The sequence below is a fragment of the Penicillium riverlandense genome (assembly GCF_028828495.1).
Source record: "Penicillium riverlandense strain IBT 135883 chromosome Unknown utg000001l_segment0_segment0, whole genome shotgun sequence".
NCBI lineage: Eukaryota > Fungi > Ascomycota > Eurotiomycetes > Eurotiales > Aspergillaceae > Penicillium > Penicillium riverlandense.
In genome coordinates, this window is record NW_026643194.1 from 3,206,889 (window position 1) to 3,232,601 (window position 25,713).

Below are 25,713 nucleotides of genomic sequence, written 5' to 3' on the forward strand. Positions count from 1 at the left end.
TCAACCCACCTTTTTTTTTATTTTTCAGAATCCCCTCGAAGCTGCGTCGGAGCTTCAGTTCACAAGCAACGCCGGGGGTATCAGTTGGCCCGGGGAACCAGGAGGCGGTAAAGGAAGAGAACCAAAAAAGAAGACAAAAGAAAAAAGACAGGACAGGGGAGGGGGGATCAAAGAGTGGAAGTGAAGAAGGGAGGGGGGGAAGTGTTGGATTTGAGTGGGTAAGGCAGGAGGAGAACAGTCGGCACTCACAGCGAAGGAACTAGTGGAGATAGCAGGGCAGGGATGGATTAGTTAATAGCTAGGGGAAAGAAAAGAGCAGGGAAAAAGAGAAAAGGGAAGAAGTGGAGGGGCGCGTCAAAATGACAGAATTCCCGTATTGATAATCCGCCTAGTTAACTTAGCCGATTAGTTACTTATCACTCTGGACACTCAACTACATACATCCAATCCTCCTTTGATCTATCTATCTCCATGGGGTCTCCCAAAATGTGTAAATTGGCTGGACTCCGCCAGATAGTTTTCCCTTCCGGCTGGCTCGGCCTCTAAATCGGGCATTTCGTCTCATGCTCCCAGCCTGGCCTACCCATGACTTTTGTCTGTTTCCATTACAGTACTGTCGGTCAGTTCTGATACAATCCTCAGGCTGGATGCTCCACCACCGAGAAAGGGGCCTGAGGAGAGAACCAGAGGCCTGCGATGATCAGGGCCTCCGTTTCCCTTCCGGGCACCATGCGCTGAACCAGTGGAACTACAGTCTGCTTCCCAGCAAAACCGCCGCGAGGTGAGGGGTCACTCTGGCCCCGAAATAGGACACCCCACGAGGCTACAATAATAATAATACCTCCGCGGACTCAACCTGCTAGCCATGAAAATGAGATCTGGCAGGGGGAACATGCCGCGGGCACGACATCATTGGGGCCGCCGATCCCAGCGCCAGGGACGTCACTCGCCCAGGTTCTGCGCTGCGTACCACACGTGGAAACCATCCGTGCTCATCCTGTCCAGACCCAGTCGAACCGGTGGTTAGCGAGCATGAGAAACGGGGACATCTCCACCTGGTCCAGGCAGCGGTAAGTTAAACGACCGGTTGGATACACTTTGCTTTTTTTTTTCCCTTGGTTTAAACCAGAAAAAAAGTGGCGACAGAACTGCAGTCAGTCCAGCTCGCACAACAGCAGACCTATTTTACCTGACCCAGCCTTGCCCTGCCCCGTCCAAGGGCGGGGAGGGAAGAATGTATTGGACTGCAACCGGGCACGACCCGGTTTGACGAAGGGTCTGGGCCCTCGGGGACCGTGTACTCGATTGAACAAGAATGTGCTTTTCGCCGTTGTTGCATCTTCTTCCCTTGGTTGTGACGTATTACTCTGCGACAGCCGACGCTGGAAGGGGTCAGTCAAGGGCACGGCAACCAGGGGGCCTTTCCTATTAATTTTTTTTATTGCGGGGAGGGGCGCTAGACAGCGCTGGGCTAAGACACAAGGGATTATGCTCTCACCGATGACGATGGAGTGGACACTTTCTTTGGTTTTTCGGGTCTGTGTCGGGGAGGAAACCAAAATGCGCTGGCTGGTCGGTAGACTATAATGTCAATCAATTGAGGAAGACAGCGTGACTCTGTTTGCAAAAGAACAGAAAATTCTCACGAGCAACGCCTCCGATGCTCGCCCATGGACCCTGAGTTATATATGAGGCTGGGGATCTTTTCTTCCTTGCGTTGCTGGTTTGGCCGACGTGGATGCGACCAATCCTAGCGACGAATATCAGCCATGATGTCATAGTGGAACACGCGGGCCAAGCAGCCGCTGATGCAAGAGCCATTGTGGCCGAGCAGTGTACGGATTCTTTTATACTGTCGTAGACTCATTCATGGAAAAAGCACCCCGATCCTATTAGCAGGCAATCGTAGACATGGATGGCATCAACATTGATTTTCTTCGAGAAAATGCAGAACGACATCATTGCGGACCTATGATGTCAACCTGCATGAGAGTGTGTTCTGCTGGTACAGCCTGTCCGACACCAGGAGTTTGGGGCGAGATATCATCCCGGTCGTACAGTCTCCGACTGTCGGTGTTAGGACTGTCGTCAGGAGTGTGACCGAACCGCCAATGATCAACACCCAAAGAATACTCGATCTCTAAAGGTTGTCGTCCGCAGCGTCTGTGCGGAGTTGCCGGCAGATTTAGCGTGAGCCCTGACAAGTCTAACTTTGGTGTGCTCTTAGTGCTGCTGCTTACCGTCTGTGGCATCCATCCAACGACTACATCGATAATAATGTCTATTTTTTTTTTACCTTGGCCACAATGACCCCACTACGGAGTAGCCATTGTTTGCTATCTCCCTGATGAGGCTAGTGGCCATCTAGCCGGGACACCATGTCCATCGTGCAGTACGCTAAATCTGGGCCGTCCATACAATGCCCTCCCTTTCAGCCCTCTCGACTTGTCCAATCGGGTCCGTTCATACGGATATAACTCGGGCAACCGCACTACTTTTCACTAGTTCTAGAACTCCCAGAAACGATCAGAATAATAATCATATTAGTAATAGCAACATTCAAAAGCCCAACCCCAGATGATCCCCCACTACTTCGAGTAGCCTTCTAGAATGATTATGTCAGCGTGACCCTTTTCTGCAAGAACGCGAATAATCTCTTGTTGACACCACCACCACCACCACCAAACACCATGCCTCCCAAGTCCTCCCCCTCAGGTCCATCAGGCCTCACCAAAACTTACCTCCTCGCCTACAACACCCTCAACCTAGCAACATGGGGCACCTGCGTCATCTACTCCGCCAACCTCCTCCTCTCCGGCACTGACCTACCAACAATCTTCAACCGCACCTATTCTCCCCTCCTGTTGGCAACGCAATCGCTCGCAATCCTAGAGATCCTTCACAGTCTAGCGGGCCTGGTGCGAGCACCGCTCATGACGACCGCCATGCAAGTTGCTAGTCGGCTGCTGCTGGTCTGGGGCATCATGTACCCCTTCGGCGGAGACATCCTCGGTGCGGCGTCGCGCAAGGCGCAGCTGGGCGACTATGCGTATCTAGGCTGTGTGGCAGCTTGGGGTGTTACCGAGGTGATTCGGTATGGGTTCTTTGCTATTACGCTTTCCGGGAATACGGTGCCGGAGTGGTGGACTTGGTTAAGGTGAGTTGAGTTTGCGGACTGTGGTTGGTCAATTGAGTAGCGTGCTCATTCTTCTCTAGGTATAACACCTTCTACGTGCTCTACCCAATCGGTATCTCGAGCGAGTGCACCCTCATCTTCCAGGCTCTCGCGCCTGCGGCGAATATCAGCCCGGTCTTTCCGTACGCCCTTACCGTCATCCTCATTATCTACGTGCCCGGTATGTTTTTGTCTTCGGTGCAATTGATCTTTCGCGGTGGCTAATTTTCTTGCTCAGGGTCGTATATCCTGTACACGCACATGATTGCGCAGAGACGCAAGGTTCTGCGTGGGAAGAACAAGGCGAACTAAATCAGGAATGGCGGACGTGGTGTGGGCATGGAGAACGAACTTCGGTTCAAAATATGGATTCGTCCATTGTAATCATAGTGTCTATCCAGTTCTAGTGCTGACTGGGACGATGATATTTGGTAGTAGAGTAAAGCAGCTGTCTATAGAATTTCTCACATAAATAACTTCATAGTTCCCGCATGATATCCTGCACAGCCTTCGCAGCGAATCGCTTTCGCTCGTGCTCCGGTAGATCGGAGCTCATATCTAAAGACAATATTAGTGAGTCTGAGAATATCATGCCGTGGTCATAACGTACCCCGGATAGCTCTCATGCGCATCATCAGCGCCTCCATAGATTCAACCTTGATCTCACCATGCTCATCTTCGTGGTCAAGCTCATTTTCGTCTGCATCTCCGTCTCCGCCGCCTCGCTCAATTGCCATCCGGAGACCAAACATCTCACGCTCCAGTTCATGGACTTCATTATCAAACCCGACTGTCGGACCGAATTCATCGTCGTCAAAGTCCAGATCAACTTCGGCGTCTGGATCAGGCGCATCCACCGAGGACGTCCAGTCGTGTGTCTCAAGGACTTCCTTGATGCGAGGCATGCCCTCGTACTCTACCAAACACAAAATAAATCAGCTGCATCCTAATGACGACCAATGTGTGCATACCTCCAAAGCGATTCCTCGTCGGCTCCAGATTTTGCTCTCGCGGATCCCACTCGACAACCTCCCATCCCAACAACCCCATATCAAACAGCTGGTCTTCCCACCACCCAACTGAGAACGGGGCATCATCATCACCCCCATCTCTCAGCTCATCCTCGTCATCCCGTAGGCCCAGATCATCAGAAGGATCAGCAGTCTGCGCCACCTTCAAGGCCCTCTGTCTCGAACCAACCAACACAAAAACACCAGGCACATCACCAATCCCACCGCGCTCTTCATCAATGCGCTCTTTGACAGCGCCAACGCCGCGCATCAAGTCCCTCAACGCGCGCACATCTTTGCGCTCCGCCGGATCATCATTCCCATCTGTGTCGGGTTGTGGTTCGGACGGGGTATCGCGCGGACTGCGCACGCAAACCACTAACGCGCCGACAGCTTCGCGGACGATCTCGGCTTCTGCGCTTAGGAACTCGGTGCGCCACTGCTCAGCCGTGGGAGGGGTTGTGTCTGTGGCGACAGTACCTGGTGCTTCTGTTGCGATTGGGATCTCATCGACCCAGACGGGTATTTCAGCGGTGTAGTACTTTGATTGGATTTTGAGTGGGCTGTGCGTTGTATATCCCGCGAAGGTGGTGGTTGTGGCGTCGGTGCTAGGTGGTGGCGGGGTTGAGGAGTCGGCAGTGGAGGATGAGGAGGTCTGCTTTTGAGGAGGATCTTGGACAGGCACGCCGGTTAGGGAGTGTAGGAGTGGTGGGATGACTGAGACGGATTGCGAGGTTGGCGAGAGGATGAGCAGTCGGCGTGGGTTGGCGATGTGGCGGACTTGCTTGGTGGGCTTCGCGGGGGACGGGGCGGGCGATGGCGCGGAGGCCATTATCGGTGGTGGAAGAGTGCAGCAGGGCTCTCGAGGATGAGGTTCATTTACCGGCGGTTAGTTGTAAGGAAGTGACCATATCACGGTTGCAGTCAAGGTGTGGATGAAGAAGGGAAGATTTGTCCCCGCAGAAGTTGCGGAGAGGCGCAACACATACAATATATTAACTACGCCCAAGCTATCGATTGCCACAATCTGCACGGATACTCTTCTTCAAGGATGTCTTCTGATTTGATAGATAACTAATACTTCGGTGGTATCCACGCCTGACCGCACAGAGCCGAGCAGCCAGTCCAGCAAGATAGAAAGAAAGGAAGCCTGAGAATATTTATGACCCCACGAACCAGACGAAGAAGAGAAAAACAAGGTCAAAAAACGCCGACCACGTGAAACAAGTTCTTATTCCATCCCCAGCAACCGGATTTACCGTCCACGCCCGCCGGCACGCGCGCGTTGCACCGTGGCCTTTCCACGCGCCAACCCGACACCGCGCCCGCGCTGGCCTCGTGAGCGGAACATGGGAGCGTTTCTGCAGATAGAGAAGAGGACGTTAGCAAGCAGATCCAGAAAGAAAGGAAGGAAAGGAAAGAAAAGGCAAAGGCAATTGCAATTGCAAATCCGACAGGAAAAAAGAACCACGCTCAACTCACCTCAACATATCCGGCACGATGAAGAAGCGCACATGACTGCCCCGAATATAAACCTGATCGAGATGCGAAACACGGCCATCGCGCGCGGTGACGGTGATATCCTTGAGCTGGACGTTCATGTTGTCTTCGGCTTCGAGGAGCTTCCCGCGGTAGACGACGCCGGATGTGATTTCGAGCGTGACGACATGGCCCTACAGAAAAGGGTTTAGAGGGTTAGTGGTGTGTAACCTGGCTCTGGGGAAGGACAGCGGACGCACCTGTGCTTCGTTGAGGAGCTTGATCGGGATGCCGATCGTGCTGGTGAGCTTGCCCATGGTGGTGGTGGCGGTGTGTGGGAAGGGAAAACGAGAGAGGGAGGGAATTCAATCAGAATGTATTCGAAAAGCCGGTCCTCGTTAATATTGACCGCTGTGGCTGTCGAGAAGGAGAAGGGAAGGCGTTAGGTGGCGGAGGGAATAATGAGGTGAGTGAGTTGCGGTGGAAATCGAAGGGCGCGAGTTTTGCGCTTGGCCCGTTTCCGCTTTAGTCACTGACTTATCCCCATCACCAAGTCTACACCTGAACTGTAGGTTTCTACAACGACAACGACACGGACTGGATATGGCCACCCCCAACACCAACCTCCGTGGCTTCAACCACGCCGTGCACACCCTCCTCAAACAACCCTCCCAATTCCTCCCACACCTCACCATCCCCACACTCACCTACCTCCCCGAAGAGAACCTCGGCGCCCACCTGGTCAATCCCTCGTCCAAGAATACAAAAACACCCACAATCCGCGCCCTAGTCCTCGACAAAGACAACACGCTCTGCCCCCCGAAAACAACAACCTTCCCGCCCCAAATCCTCACCAAACTACACTCCCTCCGCAACTCACCCACCTCGGCCTTCAAACACCCACACGCGATCTTGATCGTGTCCAACCGCGCCGGAAGCCACCCCTCGTTCGAGTCCGAAGTGCATGAGCTAGAAACCCAGTTGTCGCACCAGGGTATCCCCATCCCCGTGTTTCGACTTCCAGCGGGAACCGAGAAGAAGCCGTTTTGCGGGGAGGAGGTTGTGAAGTGGTTTCGTGAGAGGGAGGTGATAAAGTCGCCGAATGAGATTGCGGTCGTGGGGGATCGGTTGGGTACTGATGTGCTTATGGCGGGCATGATGGGGAGCTGGAGTGTGTGGTGCAAGGAGGGTGTGTTTGAGCCTGGGGAGGAAGGGAAGGCGACCAGGAATCTTTTGGAGAGGATGGAGGTTTGGGTGGAGAGGTATCTGAGGGAGTCGAAGGGGTATACAGCGCCGGCGCCGAGCGGGTGGGATGAATGAATGAAGGAGTGAAGTGTATAATACCTACTGCATAGATTGTTAAGATACCAAGCGTGTACACTATTCGGCGGGACTACTGGTAGTTTCAAATGATACAAATGAATTGATGCAGCCTATGTAAATCCCACACGCCCGTTTATAGTCTGCCCTGCATCTCCATCCGGATTCTGAGGCCGGGGGCGCGGACGACATCACTCGTCCGCGAGCGCGCCACCTTGGGTCAAGGGTCGCGCCGAGGCCGCAAACAGGGCAGTCTGCGTGAGGAGAAGGGCCGAAAAGGCCCATGGCGAGAAGAAGGATCATCACAATCTCGGGAGGGTTGGAGTTCCTCAAATAAATCACCAAACACAAGGAAAAAAATGACAGCGGAAGAAATAGTCTCGCAGCCCTGAGCGGGCTGCTTGGCATAGTCACGTAAATGAAAATGAAAATGAAGTCAAAAAAGTGAGAAAACCTGACACCGAAATAGACGAGCAGGGAGGAAGAAAGATCCATGATTCAACCAGAGTATCTGGGAATACATGGATATAAAAAAAAAGTCAAAACGCTTCAGGACCGGCCCCAGAAAGAAGGAAAAAAAAAGGGTATTAATACACCAACCAGACACAAGAGGGGAATATATGTCACGAAAACCACACAAAAAGAAAAAAACACACACAAAAGAGAAGACCAAATCGAGCCGGTCACCGCCAACGGGGGCGATTTGTCGGATGAGAAGACCAGGTTTTGAGTTGTATCCAAACCGGGCGATAGGGGTCCCATCGGACGACGCGGTGATTCAAATTGAGGTCCCATGCACCACCAAGCGCCCCGAGCACTCCACGCGCCACTAATGATAAGATCAAGAAGACAAAAGCATCGTTCAGGACCCAGAGGGCATGCCGTGTGAGTTCACATCATCGAGATTGCCCATGTTCTGGTGGGAGTAGTCACCCAGTGCAGGCGAGGGGTGCCCGGTGAACCCATGCATGGGCAGGTCGAAACTGGGGGCATCTTGCGACACACCAAAGTTGACTTGCTGCTTGGAATACATGTCGTTCATCGAGATGCCATCGTCAACGAACGGTGACTGTTGGTCATGCGTGAAACCGTACACATCAGACGAAGTGTGCGACATGTTCGACAGGGGAGGCGAGTGGTCCGCAATCAACGGATCTGCAGGGCTCACACTGGAGTACGGAGACGCCGTGTGAGAGCCCAGGGTGGAATTGTCATTCGGCCCGGAAGAGACGTACGACACGTTGAAAGACGGAGCCATGCTGGCAACAGGTGTTGATTCTCCCTGTGCAGTAGTGCTAAACATGGACGGGCTCGCGAAATCAGGAGATGCAGTCGTCGCTGCGGACATGGGGTTCCGGAACTCGAGCCCGTAGCTATCAGTCTCGAGACGCAGGTCTGTAGGAAGAGCGTGCATGGATTGAGGAACCGGTGCGTAGATGCCAGTATCAGCATGGCTGAAGGCAGCTGGGGTCTGCGGGAAATGGTACGAAGAGGTCGGGCCTTGAAGGGCCGAAAGGTCAATCGCTGCGGGCACGGAACGGCTTCGTTGGCGCTTATGACCGCGCGCAGCAGGGGGCATCATGAGACCCAAATGATGGGTGTCATGATACATGCCTGGGAAGGGGGCAGCATTGGCAAAGTGATTGGGTTGGGAAGCCGGACGTTGAATAAACGGTGGCGACATCGGCCCCTGCATCGTGATGGAATTGTTGTTGTTGTTGCTGCCGTTGTTGTATGCCAGTCGGTTCTGGAAGGACTCGAGCGAGACCAGTTTGGCCAACTGGACGCTCAGGACTTTCGGGTGGCCACCGAGATGGTGCACCATAATACGACTGGCTTGCTGCTCTTCCGTGAAGTCGCCGCACTGGTAGAATCCGCCAGAGTTGGAGGAGTCCATGTAGAACAGTGGCGGACGGTTCAGCTCCACAACAAGGCCACCGGGTCGGGGCGGCGCGCCATTCGGCCCCGGGACAGAATCACCAGTTTCCAAGGTAATGTTCTTGATATAGGCAAAAGGGTACTCGATTTTATATCCAGCAGCGTCATTGTTGATATAGTACGTCATGCAGGCCTTGTCGGGCGAATAGAAGATGACAAGATCCATCGCATTTTGGCCAATGCGGCGCCAGTTTCCGATAGTCAAAGAGCGGCAGGTGAAGTGAGAGATCACTGGGCAAGTTAGCAAGTTGGTCATCATATTTGGGGCGCTCTACATACCAACTTTGCCAGACGGGTTCTCGTTGGCATACATAGTGCCCGGTGCAGCGAAGCTGCCCGAGTGCCCAAGAGAATCCCCGGAGCCCTGCTTGTTCGGGTCGAACTGCATCGCGAGGTAATGGCGCATAGACTCTGGGATGGAGTCACACCCTCACCAGTCTCGATGCTCTTCTTCGCGAGCATCTTAATCTTGGCACGACTGTTTTTGGTCAGCGCGATATCCTAAGAACTGCAAAAGACAGACCTACCGGTTCTGGAACCAAATCTGAACCGACCGCTCCGTCATGCTGATGTCCTGCGCAATGCGTTCCCTCGTCGCAGCAGTCGGAGTCGGGTTCTTGTTGAACTCGACCTCTAGAGTAACTAGCTGGTCCTGAGTCGCCCGCTGCCGTTTATTGTTCTTCTGCTGCTGGGTCAGAGTGCTTTTGCGCGGAGGTCGGCGGGACGCCGTCGACGACGGAGCCGTAGTGGCGCTCGACGTGGATGGCGATGGAGTCGAGTTTGAGGCAGGTGGTGAGGATGAGGGTGCCTTGATGGTCGCGCCGTGACCGTGTGGGTCGGGTGTTTCCGAAGACATCTTGCAGTCGCAATGATATCAAAGTATTCGGCCAGCAAATTGACAACGGCGTTTGACGTATTTGGTGTAATTTTTTGTGTATATAGGTGGTCCACCAGAGCGTGACGATCCGGTCGACAGGTGAATGGTTGCGGTTGATCAGCGAATTTTCCGAAACCTGGTATCTCGAAGCAGCCTCAGGCGCGAGAGGATTCGATCGCTGATGGTGAAATGAATGGAAGGTCTTCTGACGAAACGGGCCGGAAGGACGTCGACGTCAGGACCCGGGGGGGGGCGATTGGGGTTGGGAGGGGGAATCGGGGCGCGTCACAGAGGCGCCCGGGGAAAATAAAGAGTGAAGAAGAAAAAAGGCTGGCCTATGCAGCTTGAATCAAAGGGCAGTCGGATTCTTCCGGCTGCAGCGAATCGAAGTCGGGACGCGACCGATTCGAAGAAGCGCGGCGGTGAATCGCAAAAGCCGGGTTGAAGTCGATCAACGGGAGGAACGGATGGGGGACCCGTTCGGGGAAGCGAAGAAGTGACAGGGCAGAAAGAGCGGGACGGTCGTCGTGAAAGAGTGAAACGAGCGACCAGGCAGCAGGAAAAGAGAAAGAAAAAGAAAGAATGGCGGGGAGGGGATGGGGGAGGGGGAAGGGAAGGGAAGCGAAGGAAGAAGGAAGAGAAGAGAAAGAGGAGATCCAGGAGATGCTGACTACACGACGAACTGACTGGACTTGGCTCGTGGGGCTTGGGTCGCTTGCATCCGCCCAAACACCAACACACGCTGACAAGGCTGGTTTGGCCCCTGCATTGACTCCTTGCTGGAACTCCTCCTGTTACCCTGGCCGATTATTATTGTCCGAGCCACACGCCTTCCCATTGATCGTCGCGAACTGCCGACACAGCCACCACGTGAGGAGGAGGTGTTTGGGACTCCACATCTTGATTCTCCGGATCATTGACTGAGGATCCAGGACTATTGCAGAGCCCATCCATTTTAGAATAGACTCGGATAGTTCTCTCTCTATTATGAATAATATCTCCGACTTTTCCCACAAAAACCCATTCGACAATTGTATTCTTCCCCTGACCAGACCAACTGTGTCCACGGATCCAGGGGGCCACTAAACACAGGGGCAGCCAATCACGCTACAATGGTCGGTCGCCGTTCACACTGTTCCTGGCGCACGTGACACGTCAAGAGGCAGATTTTGCGGGCGACCACAGTCTGGCCGCCCTGACTAACTATATTTAGCACACGCCTGACTGGCCGTGCCCTAACGCCCTATGTAACGGAATATTGCCCCTGCACGGATCAAAATATAAACAAGCACGACTCCCGGTCCAGCGCCTTGATCGCCCCCTCCGGAGTCGCCGATGTGTCGGTCTGCTGCCAGATCTGCTCCGTCAGCGACATCGCCAGATTGCGCTGTTGCTCGCGGTAGTACGCCGTCATCTCCTCGTGCTTCCGTCGCACCCAGTCACGATCGGTCGGCGTGACGGCTTCTCGGGCGGCCAGGTAGAAGGGTTGTGGGAGAGATGAATCGGGCCCGCAGCCGGTGTATAGGTGGTCCATCAGGCGAAAACAGGTATGCGACAAGTGCTGTACCCGAGCCGAGCAGGTGGCGTCCCGGAACACGCGGCGTGCGAGCAGCAGATGGGCGGTCCAGTAGAAACATTCTGTAAGAATATCGAGTGGTGGAGAGCCGTCGGTGATCATCCCCGTGTACCGCAATCCCCAAGCACGAAGCTCATTCTCTAGGCAAAATGCTTCACCGAGAATACTGTCCATAGACGCACCCTGCTCAAGTCCCTCGTCCACATCACAGGCCAGATGGGACACTCGCACAAGAAAACACATCAAGGGCTGAGGACAGCCCGTCATTTTGTGAAACGAGGGCTCCGTCAGATCCCACCGCGGGCCATCGGGCTGATGTAACACAAAATCCCGAGGCGCATATGGTCGACGTTGTCGAGAGATGGCCAGCATCACATCAACCATAGCGAAGCGCTGAGCTGTCATGCGTGCGAGCGGACTCTCCGGGATTTGGTGAAAACGATTCAATGTCTGCATGAGAAATAGTGCGCACTTGATATGCGGCTCGAGCACTCCATCGGCAGTCTGGGCGACCACGATGCCCTGTAGGACGACGGCAGTGAGAAGAGCCTCGTGGTCCTGGTGTCGTTGCACCTCGGTGCTTTGTAGAGAACGGCGAGTCTCCGTGTTGATGACGGCGAGGTTATGTCCGATTGTTCGGAGCATTCGCTGCTGACGCTCTGCAGCCACGGGTACGCTGCTCAGTCCGAAATTGAGCATGTGCTCGGTCGCGATGCATACGATGGTCTCGAGCAGGATCGGCGACGACAGAGCTGCGACGGATACTTGGCGGTAGGGGTTGTCTGGCCCATCTAACGCGGGCACGTTCGACGATACAAGTCTCACATCTGAAAAAGGAATCAGTACTCGAATGGTGTGAAGTATATGGAAGCATACAATACTCCCACGCAACTTTCTCTTCAGTAGATCCAAATCCGACATCCCCAAATGCAGGTGACCTCTTTATCCGTTCTGCGGGTGGCTGATCTCGTCTGCAGCGGGGTTTGTGTCTTGACAGACACGGCTCCGTCTGCCTAATCCACTTGAAGTCCGAGGGGTACTTGCAATTGAGTCCTCGGTCGACACAGAACGAACACAGAGGTTGCTGCTCATCGCACTTCTGGTGTTTCTTGCGACACTCGAGACATCCTGCCGCTCCTGTTAGTTACCTGCCCGATATCCGATCACCAAAACATTCCGTACCACTTCGCGATCGTGAGAATCGTTCCCGAGGCATCCTTTGTAAGACTAAGAACTCCTGATGATGAGTTGGACTGGTTTCCCCGCTTCTTATCGCTGGTCACTCGCTGATTGGTTCGGTGGAGAGCGAGCCAGTTTAACAATTCCTTTTGTGGACTAGGGTTAGTTTGCGGCCTTGGTGGCAAGGCATACATCTAAACTCACGTTACTAGAAGGGGAGAATAGCCATGAATCAACTGGAAAATAGTGACTGAAATATAAGGGAGTTCCCAAGGCCAATAATGGCAATTTGAAAAATCAAAATGGATGGGCATATTAGCTATGCCTATATAAAATAGATATCCAGTACGTTTCAAGATGACATCTCTCGAGTGCCAACTGCCTTGGAACTTTACAGGGCAAAATGAAATGAACACAAGGAATTATAGCACAACAAATACAACTAACCCAAGACTTCCTGGATCACACGAGCCGTCCGATCCACAATCATCTCTATCTCAGCCTTGGTAGTATTGTACGGCGGCGCCAGAATAATATGATCGCCATTCTTGCCATCAATCCCACCATTTCCAGGCATGAGGGAGATGGAATACTCGGGCTTCAAGCCAGCAGTGTGAAGCGTCCATGACAGGGTCTTCGAGGGAGAATATGGTTCTTTTGTGGTTTTATCCTGCACAAATTCGAGCTGGAACAGTGTCAGTCAAGCACCGACCACAAAACAAAACGAAGTGGCTACTTACAGCCCAGAATAGACCCCTTCCACGAATATCACCAACATGAGGATGATTGTCCAGTCGTTCGTGAAGAAGCTGACCGAGGTACTCGCCCATGGTCCGCACATTCGCGAGGAGGTTGTCTTCCTGTATGAGTTTCTGCACCTTGTACGCGGCCGCACATGAGACTGGGTGGCCTTGGTACGTCTGTCCGTGAACAAATGCTCCCGTACCCTTGGTCAAGGTATCCACCACGTGCTTGTTAAGTAGCAAGCCTGCGATTGGTGCATACCCAGCACCGAGACCCTTGGCAATGGTCTGGAGATCAGGGACGACGTCTTCCTGCTCCCAGGCGTGAAGGGTCCCCGTTCGTCCCATTCCAGACATAACCTCGTCCAATATCAATAGGGCACCGTGCCGCTCGCAGACACTCTTCATTGCTTTGAGATATCCTGGCAATGGGGGAACACAGCCCAGAGTCTAGATCGGGGTTGGTTAATTTATGTCGTTCCGTGTATCTTTCAGGATTACTTACAGCGCCGGGCATAGTTTCAGCCACGAATGCACACACGGTGTCCGGGCCCAATCTCTGGAATTCATCCTCGAGCTCCTGGGCTAGTCGAGCTACATAGCTCTCAGTGGTTTCATTGATCTGCATATTGCGGTAAGGATAGCACTGCGAGACATGATGGATATTCTTCGACAGTATGTTCTCATAGATGGCTCTGCGAGCTACATGATGACCGATAGCAAGGGATCCCAACGTGTTGCCGTGGTAAGACGACTGGCGGGAGATGAAATTGATACGCTGGGGCTGTGGCGTTGGCAATTCGGTGTAATACTGCATTGCCATTTTGACAGCTGCCTCGACAGCTTCAGTACCTATTATGAACGGAGGTGGTTAGTAGTTGACATTGCGCGAAGAGGGCTAGTTTGAGTTTTACCCGAGCTCACAATGAACGCGCGGGACATCTTGCCCCCGGTCGAGTCAACAAGAAACCTGGAAAGATTCTCTGCAGCGCTGTTGGTGAAGTACAAAGAGTAGCAGTAGGGAATCTTTTGTAGCTGATCTAAGATGGCGGCGTGTACACGCTCGTCGCTGTGGCCGAGACAGGAGACCGCAGCGCCGCAGGTGGCATCTAGGATCTCTTGACCATCATCCGTGAGAAGGTAGCTCCCTCTTCCTCCAACGATGTTAAGAGGCTTTTGGCGAAGTTGTCGGTAGAGGACCGCACTTTGGGGATCGAGAGCTTCATTCTCAATGGGCTTTGTAGTCATGGCGGGTGCCGGGGAGATAGCGCTGGTTGGCTTATAGTCACCCATAATGTGTGCTCGTTGAAATTGACGCGAATAAATGAAACACGCTTCAAGTGGGCGGAGAGGAATAATCTCGTCAAAGATCAATTTACTCATGGAGGTGGACACGCCTCAATATATACCTGGCCAATGCCAAGAACAGACCTTGACTTTGCCGACCAGACTCGCCATCTCAGACGGATCCGTGACAGATCACCGTGATTGGCGACTTTCACCATGTGTTTGTCCACAATTGTAGACGACAAGGTGATAGACGCCCGGAAGGCTATTCCCGAAAGGGAAATATTTGTCGGATCCACATTTGATAGCCCGCATCTGACCTAATTGTTGCAAGGGCGCGCGATAAGCTGAGCACAGTTGGTATCCTTATGTTGCGACGTTAAGCTGTTTGCGCTTGGGCCACATTGAATGTTTTGATTTGTGGATTGGTCGACGGCGCCGAGATCAAATAGGGATGCCACTTTTCCAACACCCATAGATCTCTAGCTTCTTATCATTAAAGTTCAGCACGCTCGTACTGCTCATAGCATAAATATTCGATTGGCTATCTCCACAGCATGGCTAGAATGATATTCCACCACCGGGGTGATCAATCCACAGCAATCCGGAACCGCAACAAATCCTTCTCCGAAATATCATCGAACTTCTTCTCGAGCTCGCTGACATCCCATTTACAAGAGAGGAACCGGCCATTCAGAACCTCCTTCTTAGCACCGGGCTTTGTCAACCAGAGACAAAAAGCACCCACCAAGTCAGGACTGTCGGTCAAGGCCGCTTCAGGTCCAACAACCATCAGCTCAAATGATTTATTGGAGACGAACAACGGGAAAAACATACCAGACCAGAACGCTTCCGGCACAGCCTTGCGTGCGAATTCACTTTGAAGCCCACCTGGATGCAAGCTTGCACAAAATATGCCTTTGCTGGCATATTGCTCATTGATCATCTCGATCAAGCGTGTCTGTGCCGCCTTGCTTGCACAGTAATGGGCATGCGCAGCCCACCCGGCCACCATGGGCGCAGCCATAGAGCTAATTCCAATAAAGCTTTTGGCGCCAGACTCAGTTGCCAGCAATAAAGGCAGAAAGTGATGGGCAGCATGAAAGCAGCCTACTGTATTGACATCGAACGCGGTCTGGAAGTCGCTGGGCGACTCTTTCACGACATCTGCAATCATCGGGCCTGAGTAGCCTGCATTCACCACCACAACATCTAAATGGCCGTCGAACTCGGTTTTTGTCGTTTTGGCAAGAGACTCGACGCTAGCGTTGGAGGCGATGTCGCATTCGGCAATCACGACCTTGGTGGCGGTATTGATGGAGCGGACTTCGTTGGCTGTTTCTTCTAGTGCGGAGCGTGTCCTTGCAGCCAGGATGAGACCGGATGCCCCGGCTTGCGCATATGCCTTGGCGATCCCACTTGCTGCAGCTCCTCTTCCACCAATTATGCAGACTACAAAGGGGGAAGGCAGCTTGACCAGCAATGGGTCAATGGCTGGGTAGGGCTTTGTGTGGAGGGTGGAGACGAAATCCCGAATATGCTGAGCATTTAGTTGGCTCGGAGTTGACATCGTGAATTATTGACGAGAGAGAAGGGACCGTTGCGGAGACCAAGAGGAACAGGTTGGTCGTTATATGTTCAATTCCCGATGGATTTATCGGAGTTAATCTCTTCTCTAGGTGTTGGTTAGTGGAGTGATGACATATATTTGTCCAATAAGGAATCCCAATTTGTGGTGCCAAAATCCGTGCATTATAACATGCTAGTGAGAAAGTTACTTGTGTCACTTGTCAGCATTGTTGGCTTTAAATGTTGCCCGCGATGTTGAATACGGGAGTGATGCCGATGGGAGCCGAACTCGCCCACGCTGAGTCACTTTCGGAGCAATCCAGATTTGTTATTGCGATTCTCGGAACTAAGACTTGGAATAAATCAAGTCAAATTGCACCCGATACTTCAGGTGGATGCCACTTTTATAATAACTTGGAAACACCACTCAATATGGCCCCCTCTTCTGTCTTCCACTTCCCCGTACAAACCTTGTCCAATGACCGCGTGAAGCTGGTACCATTCGACCCCGAGCATCACATAGACACGTTCTTTCGCCTATCAGAGTCGCACCCAGAGCTGTATGCGCATATGAGTCACGGGCCATACCCATCTGCCGCAAAGCTCAAAGCCGAGTTCTATGACCGAGGCAACAAGCACCTAATCTCCTTCACCAACCCAGACACATTCGCCTTTGCTATCATCGACAAGACACGTCCATCATCTCCAGAGGACCCTGAGGGTGAATTAGCCGGCACTGTGAGTTACTGCCACACATCGCCAGAGCATCTCGCCACTGAAATCGGTTTTATCATCATTCTCCCACCGTATCAACGGAGCCATGTGGCAACCAATGCTCTCGGACTGGTCTTGAATTATGCTCTGAATGAGCCCGACCAAGGAGGGCTTGGTCTTCGCAGGGTGCATTGGAAAGCTAGTGCGGCCAATTCAGCCAGTTCGCGACTTGCAGAGAGAATGGGATTCGAGAGAGTCGGATTCACGCCGTGGCACATGCGATTCGTCAAGGGTAAAGAGAAGGGTAAAATTGGAAACGGCAAAGAAGCACCCCCTGGAAGTGACCCAGCGGATTTGTGGAGGGATACAGTTGATCTAAGCCTAGCATGGGACCAATGGCAGAGAGATGCAAAAGAGAAAACCCAGAAAGCAATGGCCAGATAGAAGCCAAAAAACGTTGTTATTTAGAGTTCAGAAATTCTCGCTTTCACTCAATCGTGATCGAAGCCACGCTGCAAAAGGCTCAAAGAAATGAGTATTCTTGTTCTGAGGTCTCTTGCAAAACGCCAGAAGGGCACGGTATCGATCGGATGCAGTGGTTGAGGTCGCATGAAGGACCTTGGCCAGGTCTACTGGACACAGATATGGTGGCTGTCTCGCATCTTCGCAAACAGATGCGGTGCCTTGCATTGAGCATGCGTAGTACACGCAGTGAGCCATGCCAAAGCAATGTCCCAATTCGTGGCTTGCTGTACGGCAAACCCGACCTAACCAAAGGGGCGACAGTGATGACGGTACATGGGGGAGCGACCGGTAGGCTGATATCGCTTGTTTCATAGGTCCAACTGGAGGATCCAGTGGTGACGACGAATTTTGCGCTCCGCGGGTCCTGTGTTGGGATTGTTTCCGTCGTTTTGTGCTGGGCGGAGCTGATGCTGATCCAAATGTAGACATGTATTTCTCGCAATGCGATGCTGGCCAAGAATGGAGACGATCAATATGCTGGATCTCGTCTAGGCTGGGATTGTATCGCGTGCTGGACACCACAGCAACACGGCTGCCTCCGTATGCACGGCCACAGACGAATATGTCGTCCTCATCCTCGTAGAGATCAAAATCCACGAGCAGCAACAGTGAATATGCATCTTTTGGTAAAAGGCTAATTGCGGCATCGAGAAGATCGTCAAGATTTAGCTGGCCATCATACAGACCATCTGGAGAGCGACGTGCCCGAATCCTCACGCACTCGCCGCCAATTGCTAGACCCACGTATTTTGGCACACGCGAACCAGCCGATGACTTAGACCGAAGGCTACCTTCTTCCCAAGGTATGAAACGCAGGACTGGCGACTGCATCATCTTGACTTCTAGGCCATGATAGAAAGCAGCCAGATAATCCCGAACGTCTTTCGTACCAGGGGCCTGCGTCTCTTGCCTTATTTTGGAGGAGTGTGGTTTGCTCCAGATTCGCATGAAAGAAACTTCTGCATCAATCTCCGGAGTCGGTACGACGTAAACAGTCTTCCGTTTTGCAGTAACCGGATTGCGGTCTTCTCCGTCCTTCCATTCTTGAAAGCTCTGGGTGTAAGCCTCTTGGTCTTCGAAAAGATCATCTTCAGGTAGCAACAAAGGAGCAGGGAAGCTTGACGGGTCATCTTTTAGATATAGGATGTCTTTTTTCTGCTCGATTGGATTATTTCCTTTGATCGCCCCAACCCGCTCACGTGGACCCGGAGGTTTGAAAGCCGCCTCGGTGGCGTGAGGCGAAGACGAGAAGCAGACAGAGGAATGATCGCACATTGAAAGTAGAGACTGAGACATCTCACGAAGATTCAGTTGGGTAATAAATTTTTGGGCAAAATGTAGGATCGAAAGAGGCTGGGGATAAGGACGAGATGAGGCTCTTTTGGGGGCGGGCGCACGAGCCCCTAAAGGCCCGATCCAAGATTCATTTCTCCCCGATCTATAATACGGAGCTTATAATCGCGAAGATGAGACAGTATAAATAGGCCTGAGAATACTCATAATGACAACAGAATTTTTATTCGTAGATTTCCATACACACAAATAACAAGTAGACGGGATTATAGAACAACGACATCATAGTAAAGCCCCTCGAGCATAAAACCACGCCTTGGCCTTGTCAACGCCTAGAACTGTAACCAGCAGCATCTTTGTAAATAAATCCACATCGTCTGCATGCGCGTTTTGTAGCACATCTGAGAAATCAGCATTCGAAATAACAAAATGTTGTCTTTCTGTCCAGGCAACTGCAAAATCAAATGCAGTCTCAGCGTTCCATAGATGTGCTGATGAATACCACGCATGTACAAGGCCCAATCGCCCATCACAATACATGGAGGCAGTTCCATGCAACAATTTATAGATTTGGATAGAATAAAGTCCAAGGAGGACCGTCCGACGTGCTGATTCTTGGAAAACCCATGACTCCCAGAAGTCCATGATTGATTCCATTGACGAGGGAAGGAGATCAGCGGAACTTGCAGGGTCAGGGAGATGCAGGTACCCGAGTAGTGAGAGGACGGCAGACTCTAGCATCGGCAGTACTTTCTCAGTAGCTGCGTGGGAGCGGATGTCGCTGTCGAACATGTGCATGATCTGGTAGAAAATCAAGGACTGTGTGCGAGCAAGTAATTCGGCGGCCGATGAGGCCACGGGTGTTGATTGAAGATTATGAATGCGGGATTCGAGTATAGATAATATAACTGGTGTGTTGACTTGGTTTTTTAACGTGTAGAGAGAGCAACAGGCATAGCAATCTGTAGGAACGTAAGCTCTAAGTTGGGGAGAAGTGTTGATCGTCCTACCTTGCAATACTTTAGGCATACCATCTTTATGTAGCTGACGATGACACCATGGTGTTTTACCCTCTGTGACTATCATCTGGGGTGTTTCCTTGAGTATATCGATAGCAAATTGTAACCTCGAGGCTATAGCGTCCGAGAGAGGTTTGCTTGGTATTTTCTTCGACTTGACCACTTCAAATCCATGTGACACGAATGGATTATGGGGCTGTTCTATAAGGGGTACCGGTGATGTTGTGTTTGCCAGATTTGACTGAAAATATGGTGTGTCGAATGGGCACGGCCCCGTATTAGATGGCGAGAGGAGATCGAATTCGTTTATTATATCTGGGGGGTTATTGAGAGCCGGCCATGTATTGCCGGAACGCGCCCCGGGAAGAACGACATCAAGAAGGTTACCCGAATTCTCCAAGGGCTGCCTGCCGGGATAGACGCAAGGTATGTTCCGACGCGCACATCGAAGGCAAGCTGGGAAGGCCAGATCACACCGGCGCTTCCCTTTTTTGCAAGCATCGCAGGATTTCCGGCGCGGAGGAGCATTGCCGTGTTCGGAAAACAACTCATACATTATAAACGAAGGATACGTTCCATTGGGTGAAAGCGGTTTCCTAGAGGGACGAGCCAGCGAGAATAATAGTGGGAGATCCGTCAGCTTCGCGGATTACGGCAGCCTTGTAGCGGAGTTCCGCACGCTAAATATGACTCAACCAATCAGAACACGAATTTCCATCTGGGATGCATTGAAGAGAAGGAGAAGAACAATCGGGGAAAGGGTACGCAGGTGCTGCTGCAGCTAGCTCACTGCGGAGGTGGTGGTGGAGGTGCGCTTTGTAGATGCTAGGATGCTGCTCCCTCGCAGTTGCAACGACCTATTTGAGACCAGCTATAAAGAGACAGGATATTTCATGCCGTTCATGATCTATTGCCTCACTCAATCTTTCAATCCACTTCCAACATTTTCATTCCTTGAGTCGACATGAATTCTTCTACTATTTTTGTCTTTGGTGCCACGGGCACTCAGGGTGGTGCCGTCACCAAGCATCTCCTCCAACGTGGTGCCAAAGTACGCACTATTACCCGCAACCCGGATTCTCCTGCAGCCCAAAAGCTTCAGTCGCTCGGTGTTTCCGTCGAAAAGGGCGATTTAGAAAACGAAACGTCTTTGCGTGACAATATCGCCAATTGCACCAGTCTGTTTCTCGTCCTCACGCCCAGCGAAGAGGAAATCAATCGAGCTCGAAGAGTTATGGAAGTCGCAAAAAAGGCAGGCGTACAGCAAATCGTCTACTCCAGTGGCGCTGGAATAAACCGACTCGAAGAATTTGCCCACTGGGACCCCAATGCGTTCTTTGGTAAAATGCTTCTAAGCAAGAAAACCATTGAAGAAGAGGTTCGCAACGCTGGGTTCAAATATTGGACGATATTGCGCCCCGGAAACTTCATGTCGAACTTTCTACCACCTCATGTCCATATGTATAAGGGCTTCCTCGAAAGTGGGAGATTCACGACTGCTTGGACGCCAGAGACGCTTCTAGCTATGGTTGATCCGAACGATATCGGCAAGTTTGGTGCCACGGCACTTCTTGACCCTGTCAAATTTCATGAGAAGGATATCGATCTTGCGTCAGAGCTCTTGGGCATAGAGCCTACAATTCAGAAATTGGCTAAAATCACTGGAAGGGACTTAAGGGTTGTTTTCCTGTCCCAAGAGGAGGTTGAAACCCAGTCTCAAGCCGATCCCTTCATTGGGATTCAGCTTGTGATGAGAGATCAGGCACAATTCGTTGACATGAGAAAAGTCAAGTCTTGGAATATCGATCTGGGAAATTTTGAACAATTTTTGGAGAGAGAGAAGGATGATATTCTCAACACATTTGCCCAGTAACACGAATTTGCCTAGTTATGCGCTTATGCTGGCGCAGCGAAGAAGGATGAGAATCACTCGGCTTATTCAAGATTGACGTTGAGTTGGAAGGGATGAGATCATCAGGGGTGTCAGCCAGATTGTTTTAATTTCTTCTTGAGCTAAGCTGTGTTTAGTGCCTTTGGTGTCAGTGGCCATTTGCGGCCACTCCGTTCCAGACGGGTGTGTAACCTTCTTGGATAACTTCAAGAATTAATTTTTGTGTGGGGGATTACTCTCCCTCGAATTTCGAGTCCTGTCTTTGAAGTCACGTATCCATCAGCATGGACTCAGTAAACAAATTACCCGGAGAAACGAAAATTATTGCAATGATATTCGGCTTTTGTTCCGAATGCATGAAGATTATATCCGACGATCAGGGAAATTTACGTCAAGGGATCAGACTAGTGTGAATTCCCCCGCACAACATCCAGATACAGAAATTTCGGAGGTCGATTGACGCCTAATTGCCGTTTTAAACTCTTACTGAGGAAGCAATAGCATTTAGTTGAGTCATGCAGTAATATCTGTCTCGAGTGGGGGTGAGCGTATATAAGGAAGGTGAAGCCAAAACGCCACTTGTGAGATGCACCTCTACCCTTCGTTTTACACGCATTTTCCTGGGTCTTACGAACTTTACATTCACCGTGAACTTTCAAACGTAGCTATGAAAGTCTCCGAAGTCTTACTCCTCGTCCGGTGGTGCGTCTTGGCTGCCTCTGCGGGCGCCTTAGCGAAATCGACTAGTGGTAGTCAGGCGGTGATTATCGACACAGATATCTTTGGCGACGTGGATGATGTAGGGGCGTTGGCAGTGGCAAATACTTTGCAGAACTGTGGTTTGGCAGATGTGAGAGGCATTGCCATCAATACGCATTCAAAATATGGTGCCCTGGCTGCAAATGTACGCTTCATCGTCTGCACACCTCTCCCCGTGATCCTGACTCATTTCTGATCAAAAGGCTCTCTGTACGTACTTTGGAAATGGGAATATTCCAGTTGCTGCCATACGGCCGCTAACTGATGAGACTTACTTTGATAATGGGAGTTTCTTGTATGGTTAGCGAATTCTGTGACGGTCACGTATTAACATTGCAATAGGCATGGGGAATATCCCAGCAAAGTCGCCTACAACTGGCCCAGGGCACTTGATGATTCAGCATCGACTCCAACGCCCCTCGAGATGTATCGTTCAGTCCTGAATGCTGCCACAGAAAACAGCATCAACATAATTTCAATTGGCTTCCTGACCAATCTCGCCGATCTCCTCAAATCCGAGCCAGACAAAATCAGCTCGTTATCTGGAAAAGATCTCATTTCTTCAAAGGTCAATGAACTCGTTGTCATGGGGGGTAACTATCCTTCAGGCTGGGAGTATAATTTTGGCTATTTGGATCCCGAAAGCACCGATTACATTCTTCGAAACTGGCCTAAGACTATTCCGATGACGTTCTCGGGATTTGAGCTCGGTGGAAACGTATATTCTGGACAGCGGGTCGCTGAAAACTCGCCGGTCAACTCCCCAATTGTCGCTGCGTACCAGTGGTATGTTGGTGGCGGTTCCACCATTCGAATGTCCTGGGACCCGATCACGACACTGTATGGGATCTTGGGTCTTGATGGATTCTCCAAACTTGGCTTTAGACCCATGCTTGCCTTTGCCAACAAGGATGGGTACAATAGCATCACCTCGAGTAATGGATCAAACGCTTGGGTCGACGACACCAGTGTTACCAATCAGCACTGGTTGAAGCTAGCTGATGGAGTGACAAATTCTAGTATGGCTTGGTTGCTTGACCAGTTCTTTATCCACGAGCCGGCCCAGCAAAGTTGCTTTGGCTATCTCTCTGAATAATCTTCAAGGGCAGTAGCAAGTTATTGCTCCGATGCATGACTCAAATGTCGTCTAGCTTTGGAAATTTAATACGCACGCACAAATATACCTTGTCCCCTTCGTTCTTTCCATCTACGTCGCAGCCTTCGTCTACGCGCGACAGTCATAATACAGAAGGCTATGCTTATGCTGTAGAAGTAGGGAAAGATGATTTTCTTCCATTACCATGGTTTTTGCTGCTGATTATGCGTCACAATCGTTGCCATCCTCAGACCGAATCTGGCTCTCCAATAAGCTGAGAGTGGCCTTCCAAGGATCGTGGGTAATTTTTGAGATTCGATGATATATCCCGATTTGTGGAACTTGAACTATGGAAGCACAACTCGAAATACACTCCAACCCTGGAGCTAACTACCTTCGGTCTGGTGTACGTGAGAATGGAATCGAGTCCACTGATTAAAGGTGCCCGGCCGCCAGCAAGCATTTGGCTACCTAGCGCGAATGGTTACATTCATGCTGTCCATCGTCCAGGCATCCCTGCATTCGGTAAACATTTCTCTTCGATATAATCGTCTAGAAAGAAAACTCCGTTATGTCATCATTTCAATTCTTTGATCGGGCTTTCCATCTAGTCCATTTTCGAACAGCTCCTCTCTTGATGAGGCTTAAATACCTCTCCACAGACATGAGGCAGATTCCGAGAATGATGCATAAGCCACCCGAAAGAACGGCAAGAAGGAAAAAATACCCAATTGATAAAGATCCAGTTCCAAGCTCTCGGATGTTCATTCCGAAGAATGACGTTGTAAAGCTCAGTGGAATAAAAACAAATGCCACTATAGAAAGCCTTAGGGTATTGTCAATAAAAATCGAATTGTGAATGATCTGGTGGTCGGTTGTTCACTTACCTACGCACTGAGTCCGTTTGTTCCACGCCTCTCCTCGCTTGTTCGATGTTTGCCAGATTCGCTCGTTGTTGGAGAAACACCTGGAGATCTGCTGCGATCATCTCGCTTTCCAGGATCAATTCGCGGTAATCTGACAAGATCGTACCAAGTTGCAAAGATGAAGGCTGAGGAATGTTTTCAGAATCGAGAAATTTCGACAGGCTAGTTAGAGACAGCATCATGGCTCGGCGGTTTCGTTGATTTGTCTCCCATTTAAGGTTTAGATGAAAATCTTGGCTAGCCTTGTGCCCTTCCCGAAATGGTGTTAGCTGGGCGCAAATAGATGCCCCATGTCGTGCGGCTTCTCTGACGTAGGGGAACAGATAATCTGCTGGATTCTTGTTCAACCGTAGGATCTCGCTCGGCGACGTATGATATGCAAGCTGGTCATGTAGCAGAGATAGTTGATCTCCTGAGCCAATGTAATGATCTAACGCAAAGACGACAACTAGATATATAGTCAACCATTAGGCTACAAAATATAAGTTAGGAATTATCAAGGCTAGATTCATCTCACATGTACTCTTATTCTCGCATACCTTCCATGTTGCGGTCATGAAGGTCCATTCATCTGTCCTTATCTGCAGAAAACGCCTTTCTGATGGAAGAGTGTGAGCAGGAAAGTGCGCAATGACTTGGCCAGTCTGGTCAAAATCACACTCAAAATGGGCAGAGCAGAAATCCGGATGAAGGTCGCAATGAAGGCCAATCAAATCTATGCAAATTGGATTGATACTCTCGAAACTTGGATATTGGAGGAATATCAATCGTGTCTGGCAGGTTTCAGAATTTTCTTTCAGGGCATTAACCAGATGAGGATCTATTGGGTTATCTTTTGCAACCATGAATCGTCTGCTTTTTAAGGTTTCCTTTTCGCTGTCTAGGATGAAAACCTGAACAGGCAACGGCAAGTTCTTTGCTGGCAATTTGGGATGTCTGTTCCGGAGAAAGTCCACAAGCCAGGCATATCGATCGTATTTGTTATGAAACTTTGCTTCGATGTAGTCCGCATAGGTAGAGGCAGGTTTCGAAAAGCCGTCAAATGATTCTTTCACTTCGCTCATTTTCCGGTCCTCGCAAGGAAAGATAATGACGTTGGTACCATAAACCTGGAAAGTCGGAATCAGATTGCAGCTCTTCCGCTATCTGATTTGGAATCCCGAAAAAGGAGGAGAGTCAGCTCGAGTGCTGCCGAGCGGGGTAGGGCAGCAGCGTGTGTAAAGCAGTTTCGTGTAAAATACAGGCACTGAAGTCTCTCAGTGGGTATTGGAAAATACAAAAACTAGACTAGCGAGTTTCAGGTTAGGGTTCTGGATTGAATCCGTGCGAATATGTTG

At 51.0% G+C, this 25,713-nt stretch overlaps 13 protein-coding genes across 13 annotated transcripts; 5 read left to right on the plus strand and 8 right to left on the minus strand.

Moving 5' to 3' along the window:
- Nucleotides 1-2,690: 2,690 nt before the first annotated feature.
- Nucleotides 2,691-3,487, plus strand: N7474_001306 (protein tyrosine phosphatase-like domain-containing protein; the record flags this gene model as incomplete). Its single annotated transcript, XM_057192721.1, has 3 exons — nt 2,691-3,157; nt 3,217-3,356; nt 3,414-3,487. 3 exons carry the CDS (start codon nt 2,691-2,693, stop codon nt 3,485-3,487), a joined length of 681 nt encoding a protein of 226 aa, XP_057057674.1.
- Nucleotides 3,488-3,653: 166 nt separating this feature from the next.
- On the minus strand, nt 3,654-5,017 carry N7474_001307 (adaptin-binding domain-containing protein; the record flags this gene model as incomplete). The annotated part of the gene is made up of 3 exons (XM_057192722.1): nt 3,654-3,733; nt 3,786-4,091; nt 4,147-5,017. The coding sequence occupies 3 exons, from the start codon at nt 5,015-5,017 to the stop codon at nt 3,654-3,656; spliced, it is 1,257 nt and encodes a 418-aa protein (XP_057057675.1).
- A 423-nt stretch (nt 5,018-5,440) lies between these two features.
- Nucleotides 5,441-5,981, minus strand: N7474_001308 (putative small nuclear ribonucleoprotein SmD3; the record flags this gene model as incomplete). Its single annotated transcript, XM_057192723.1, has 3 exons — nt 5,441-5,546; nt 5,668-5,858; nt 5,925-5,981. 3 exons carry the CDS (start codon nt 5,979-5,981, stop codon nt 5,441-5,443), a joined length of 354 nt encoding a protein of 117 aa, XP_057057676.1.
- Nucleotides 5,982-6,267: 286 nt separating this feature from the next.
- On the plus strand, nt 6,268-6,984 carry N7474_001309 (phosphatidylglycerophosphatase; the record flags this gene model as incomplete). Its single annotated transcript, XM_057192724.1, has 1 exon — nt 6,268-6,984. The coding sequence occupies one exon, from the start codon at nt 6,268-6,270 to the stop codon at nt 6,982-6,984; it is 717 nt and encodes a 238-aa protein (XP_057057677.1).
- Nucleotides 6,985-7,846: 862 nt separating this feature from the next.
- Nucleotides 7,847-9,778, minus strand: N7474_001310 (homeobox domain-containing protein; the record flags this gene model as incomplete). The annotated part of the gene is made up of 4 exons (XM_057192725.1): nt 7,847-9,153; nt 9,202-9,304; nt 9,349-9,400; nt 9,450-9,778. The coding sequence occupies 4 exons, from the start codon at nt 9,776-9,778 to the stop codon at nt 7,847-7,849; spliced, it is 1,791 nt and encodes a 596-aa protein (XP_057057678.1).
- Nucleotides 9,779-11,072: 1,294 nt separating this feature from the next.
- On the minus strand, nt 11,073-12,591 carry N7474_001311 (Zn(II)2Cys6 transcription factor; the record flags this gene model as incomplete). Its single annotated transcript, XM_057192726.1, has 3 exons — nt 11,073-12,202; nt 12,252-12,503; nt 12,558-12,591. The coding sequence occupies 3 exons, from the start codon at nt 12,589-12,591 to the stop codon at nt 11,073-11,075; spliced, it is 1,416 nt and encodes a 471-aa protein (XP_057057679.1).
- A 405-nt stretch (nt 12,592-12,996) lies between these two features.
- N7474_001312 (uncharacterized protein) lies at nt 12,997-14,590 on the minus strand (the record flags this gene model as incomplete). The annotated part of the gene is made up of 4 exons (XM_057192727.1): nt 12,997-13,239; nt 13,295-13,747; nt 13,803-14,149; nt 14,212-14,590. The coding sequence occupies 4 exons, from the start codon at nt 14,588-14,590 to the stop codon at nt 12,997-12,999; spliced, it is 1,422 nt and encodes a 473-aa protein (XP_057057680.1).
- Nucleotides 14,591-15,173: 583 nt separating this feature from the next.
- N7474_001313 (SDR family NAD(P)-dependent oxidoreductase) lies at nt 15,174-16,154 on the minus strand (the record flags this gene model as incomplete). The annotated part of the gene is made up of 1 exon (XM_057192728.1): nt 15,174-16,154. One exon carries the CDS (start codon nt 16,152-16,154, stop codon nt 15,174-15,176), a length of 981 nt encoding a protein of 326 aa, XP_057057681.1.
- A 431-nt stretch (nt 16,155-16,585) lies between these two features.
- On the plus strand, nt 16,586-17,311 carry N7474_001314 (GNAT family N-acetyltransferase; the record flags this gene model as incomplete). The annotated part of the gene is made up of 1 exon (XM_057192729.1): nt 16,586-17,311. The coding sequence occupies one exon, from the start codon at nt 16,586-16,588 to the stop codon at nt 17,309-17,311; it is 726 nt and encodes a 241-aa protein (XP_057057682.1).
- A 27-nt stretch (nt 17,312-17,338) lies between these two features.
- On the minus strand, nt 17,339-18,688 carry N7474_001315 (uncharacterized protein; the record flags this gene model as incomplete). The annotated part of the gene is made up of 1 exon (XM_057192730.1): nt 17,339-18,688. The coding sequence occupies one exon, from the start codon at nt 18,686-18,688 to the stop codon at nt 17,339-17,341; it is 1,350 nt and encodes a 449-aa protein (XP_057057683.1).
- Nucleotides 18,689-18,967: 279 nt separating this feature from the next.
- On the minus strand, nt 18,968-19,477 carry N7474_001316 (uncharacterized protein; the record flags this gene model as incomplete). The annotated part of the gene is made up of 1 exon (XM_057192731.1): nt 18,968-19,477. One exon carries the CDS (start codon nt 19,475-19,477, stop codon nt 18,968-18,970), a length of 510 nt encoding a protein of 169 aa, XP_057057684.1.
- Nucleotides 19,478-20,668: 1,191 nt separating this feature from the next.
- N7474_001317 (NmrA/HSCARG family protein) lies at nt 20,669-21,577 on the plus strand (the record flags this gene model as incomplete). Its single annotated transcript, XM_057192732.1, has 1 exon — nt 20,669-21,577. The coding sequence occupies one exon, from the start codon at nt 20,669-20,671 to the stop codon at nt 21,575-21,577; it is 909 nt and encodes a 302-aa protein (XP_057057685.1).
- Nucleotides 21,578-22,262: 685 nt separating this feature from the next.
- N7474_001318 (uncharacterized protein) lies at nt 22,263-23,450 on the plus strand (the record flags this gene model as incomplete). The annotated part of the gene is made up of 3 exons (XM_057192733.1): nt 22,263-22,499; nt 22,558-22,649; nt 22,697-23,450. 3 exons carry the CDS (start codon nt 22,263-22,265, stop codon nt 23,448-23,450), a joined length of 1,083 nt encoding a protein of 360 aa, XP_057057686.1.
- Between the last annotated feature and the right edge of the window lie 2,263 nt (nt 23,451-25,713).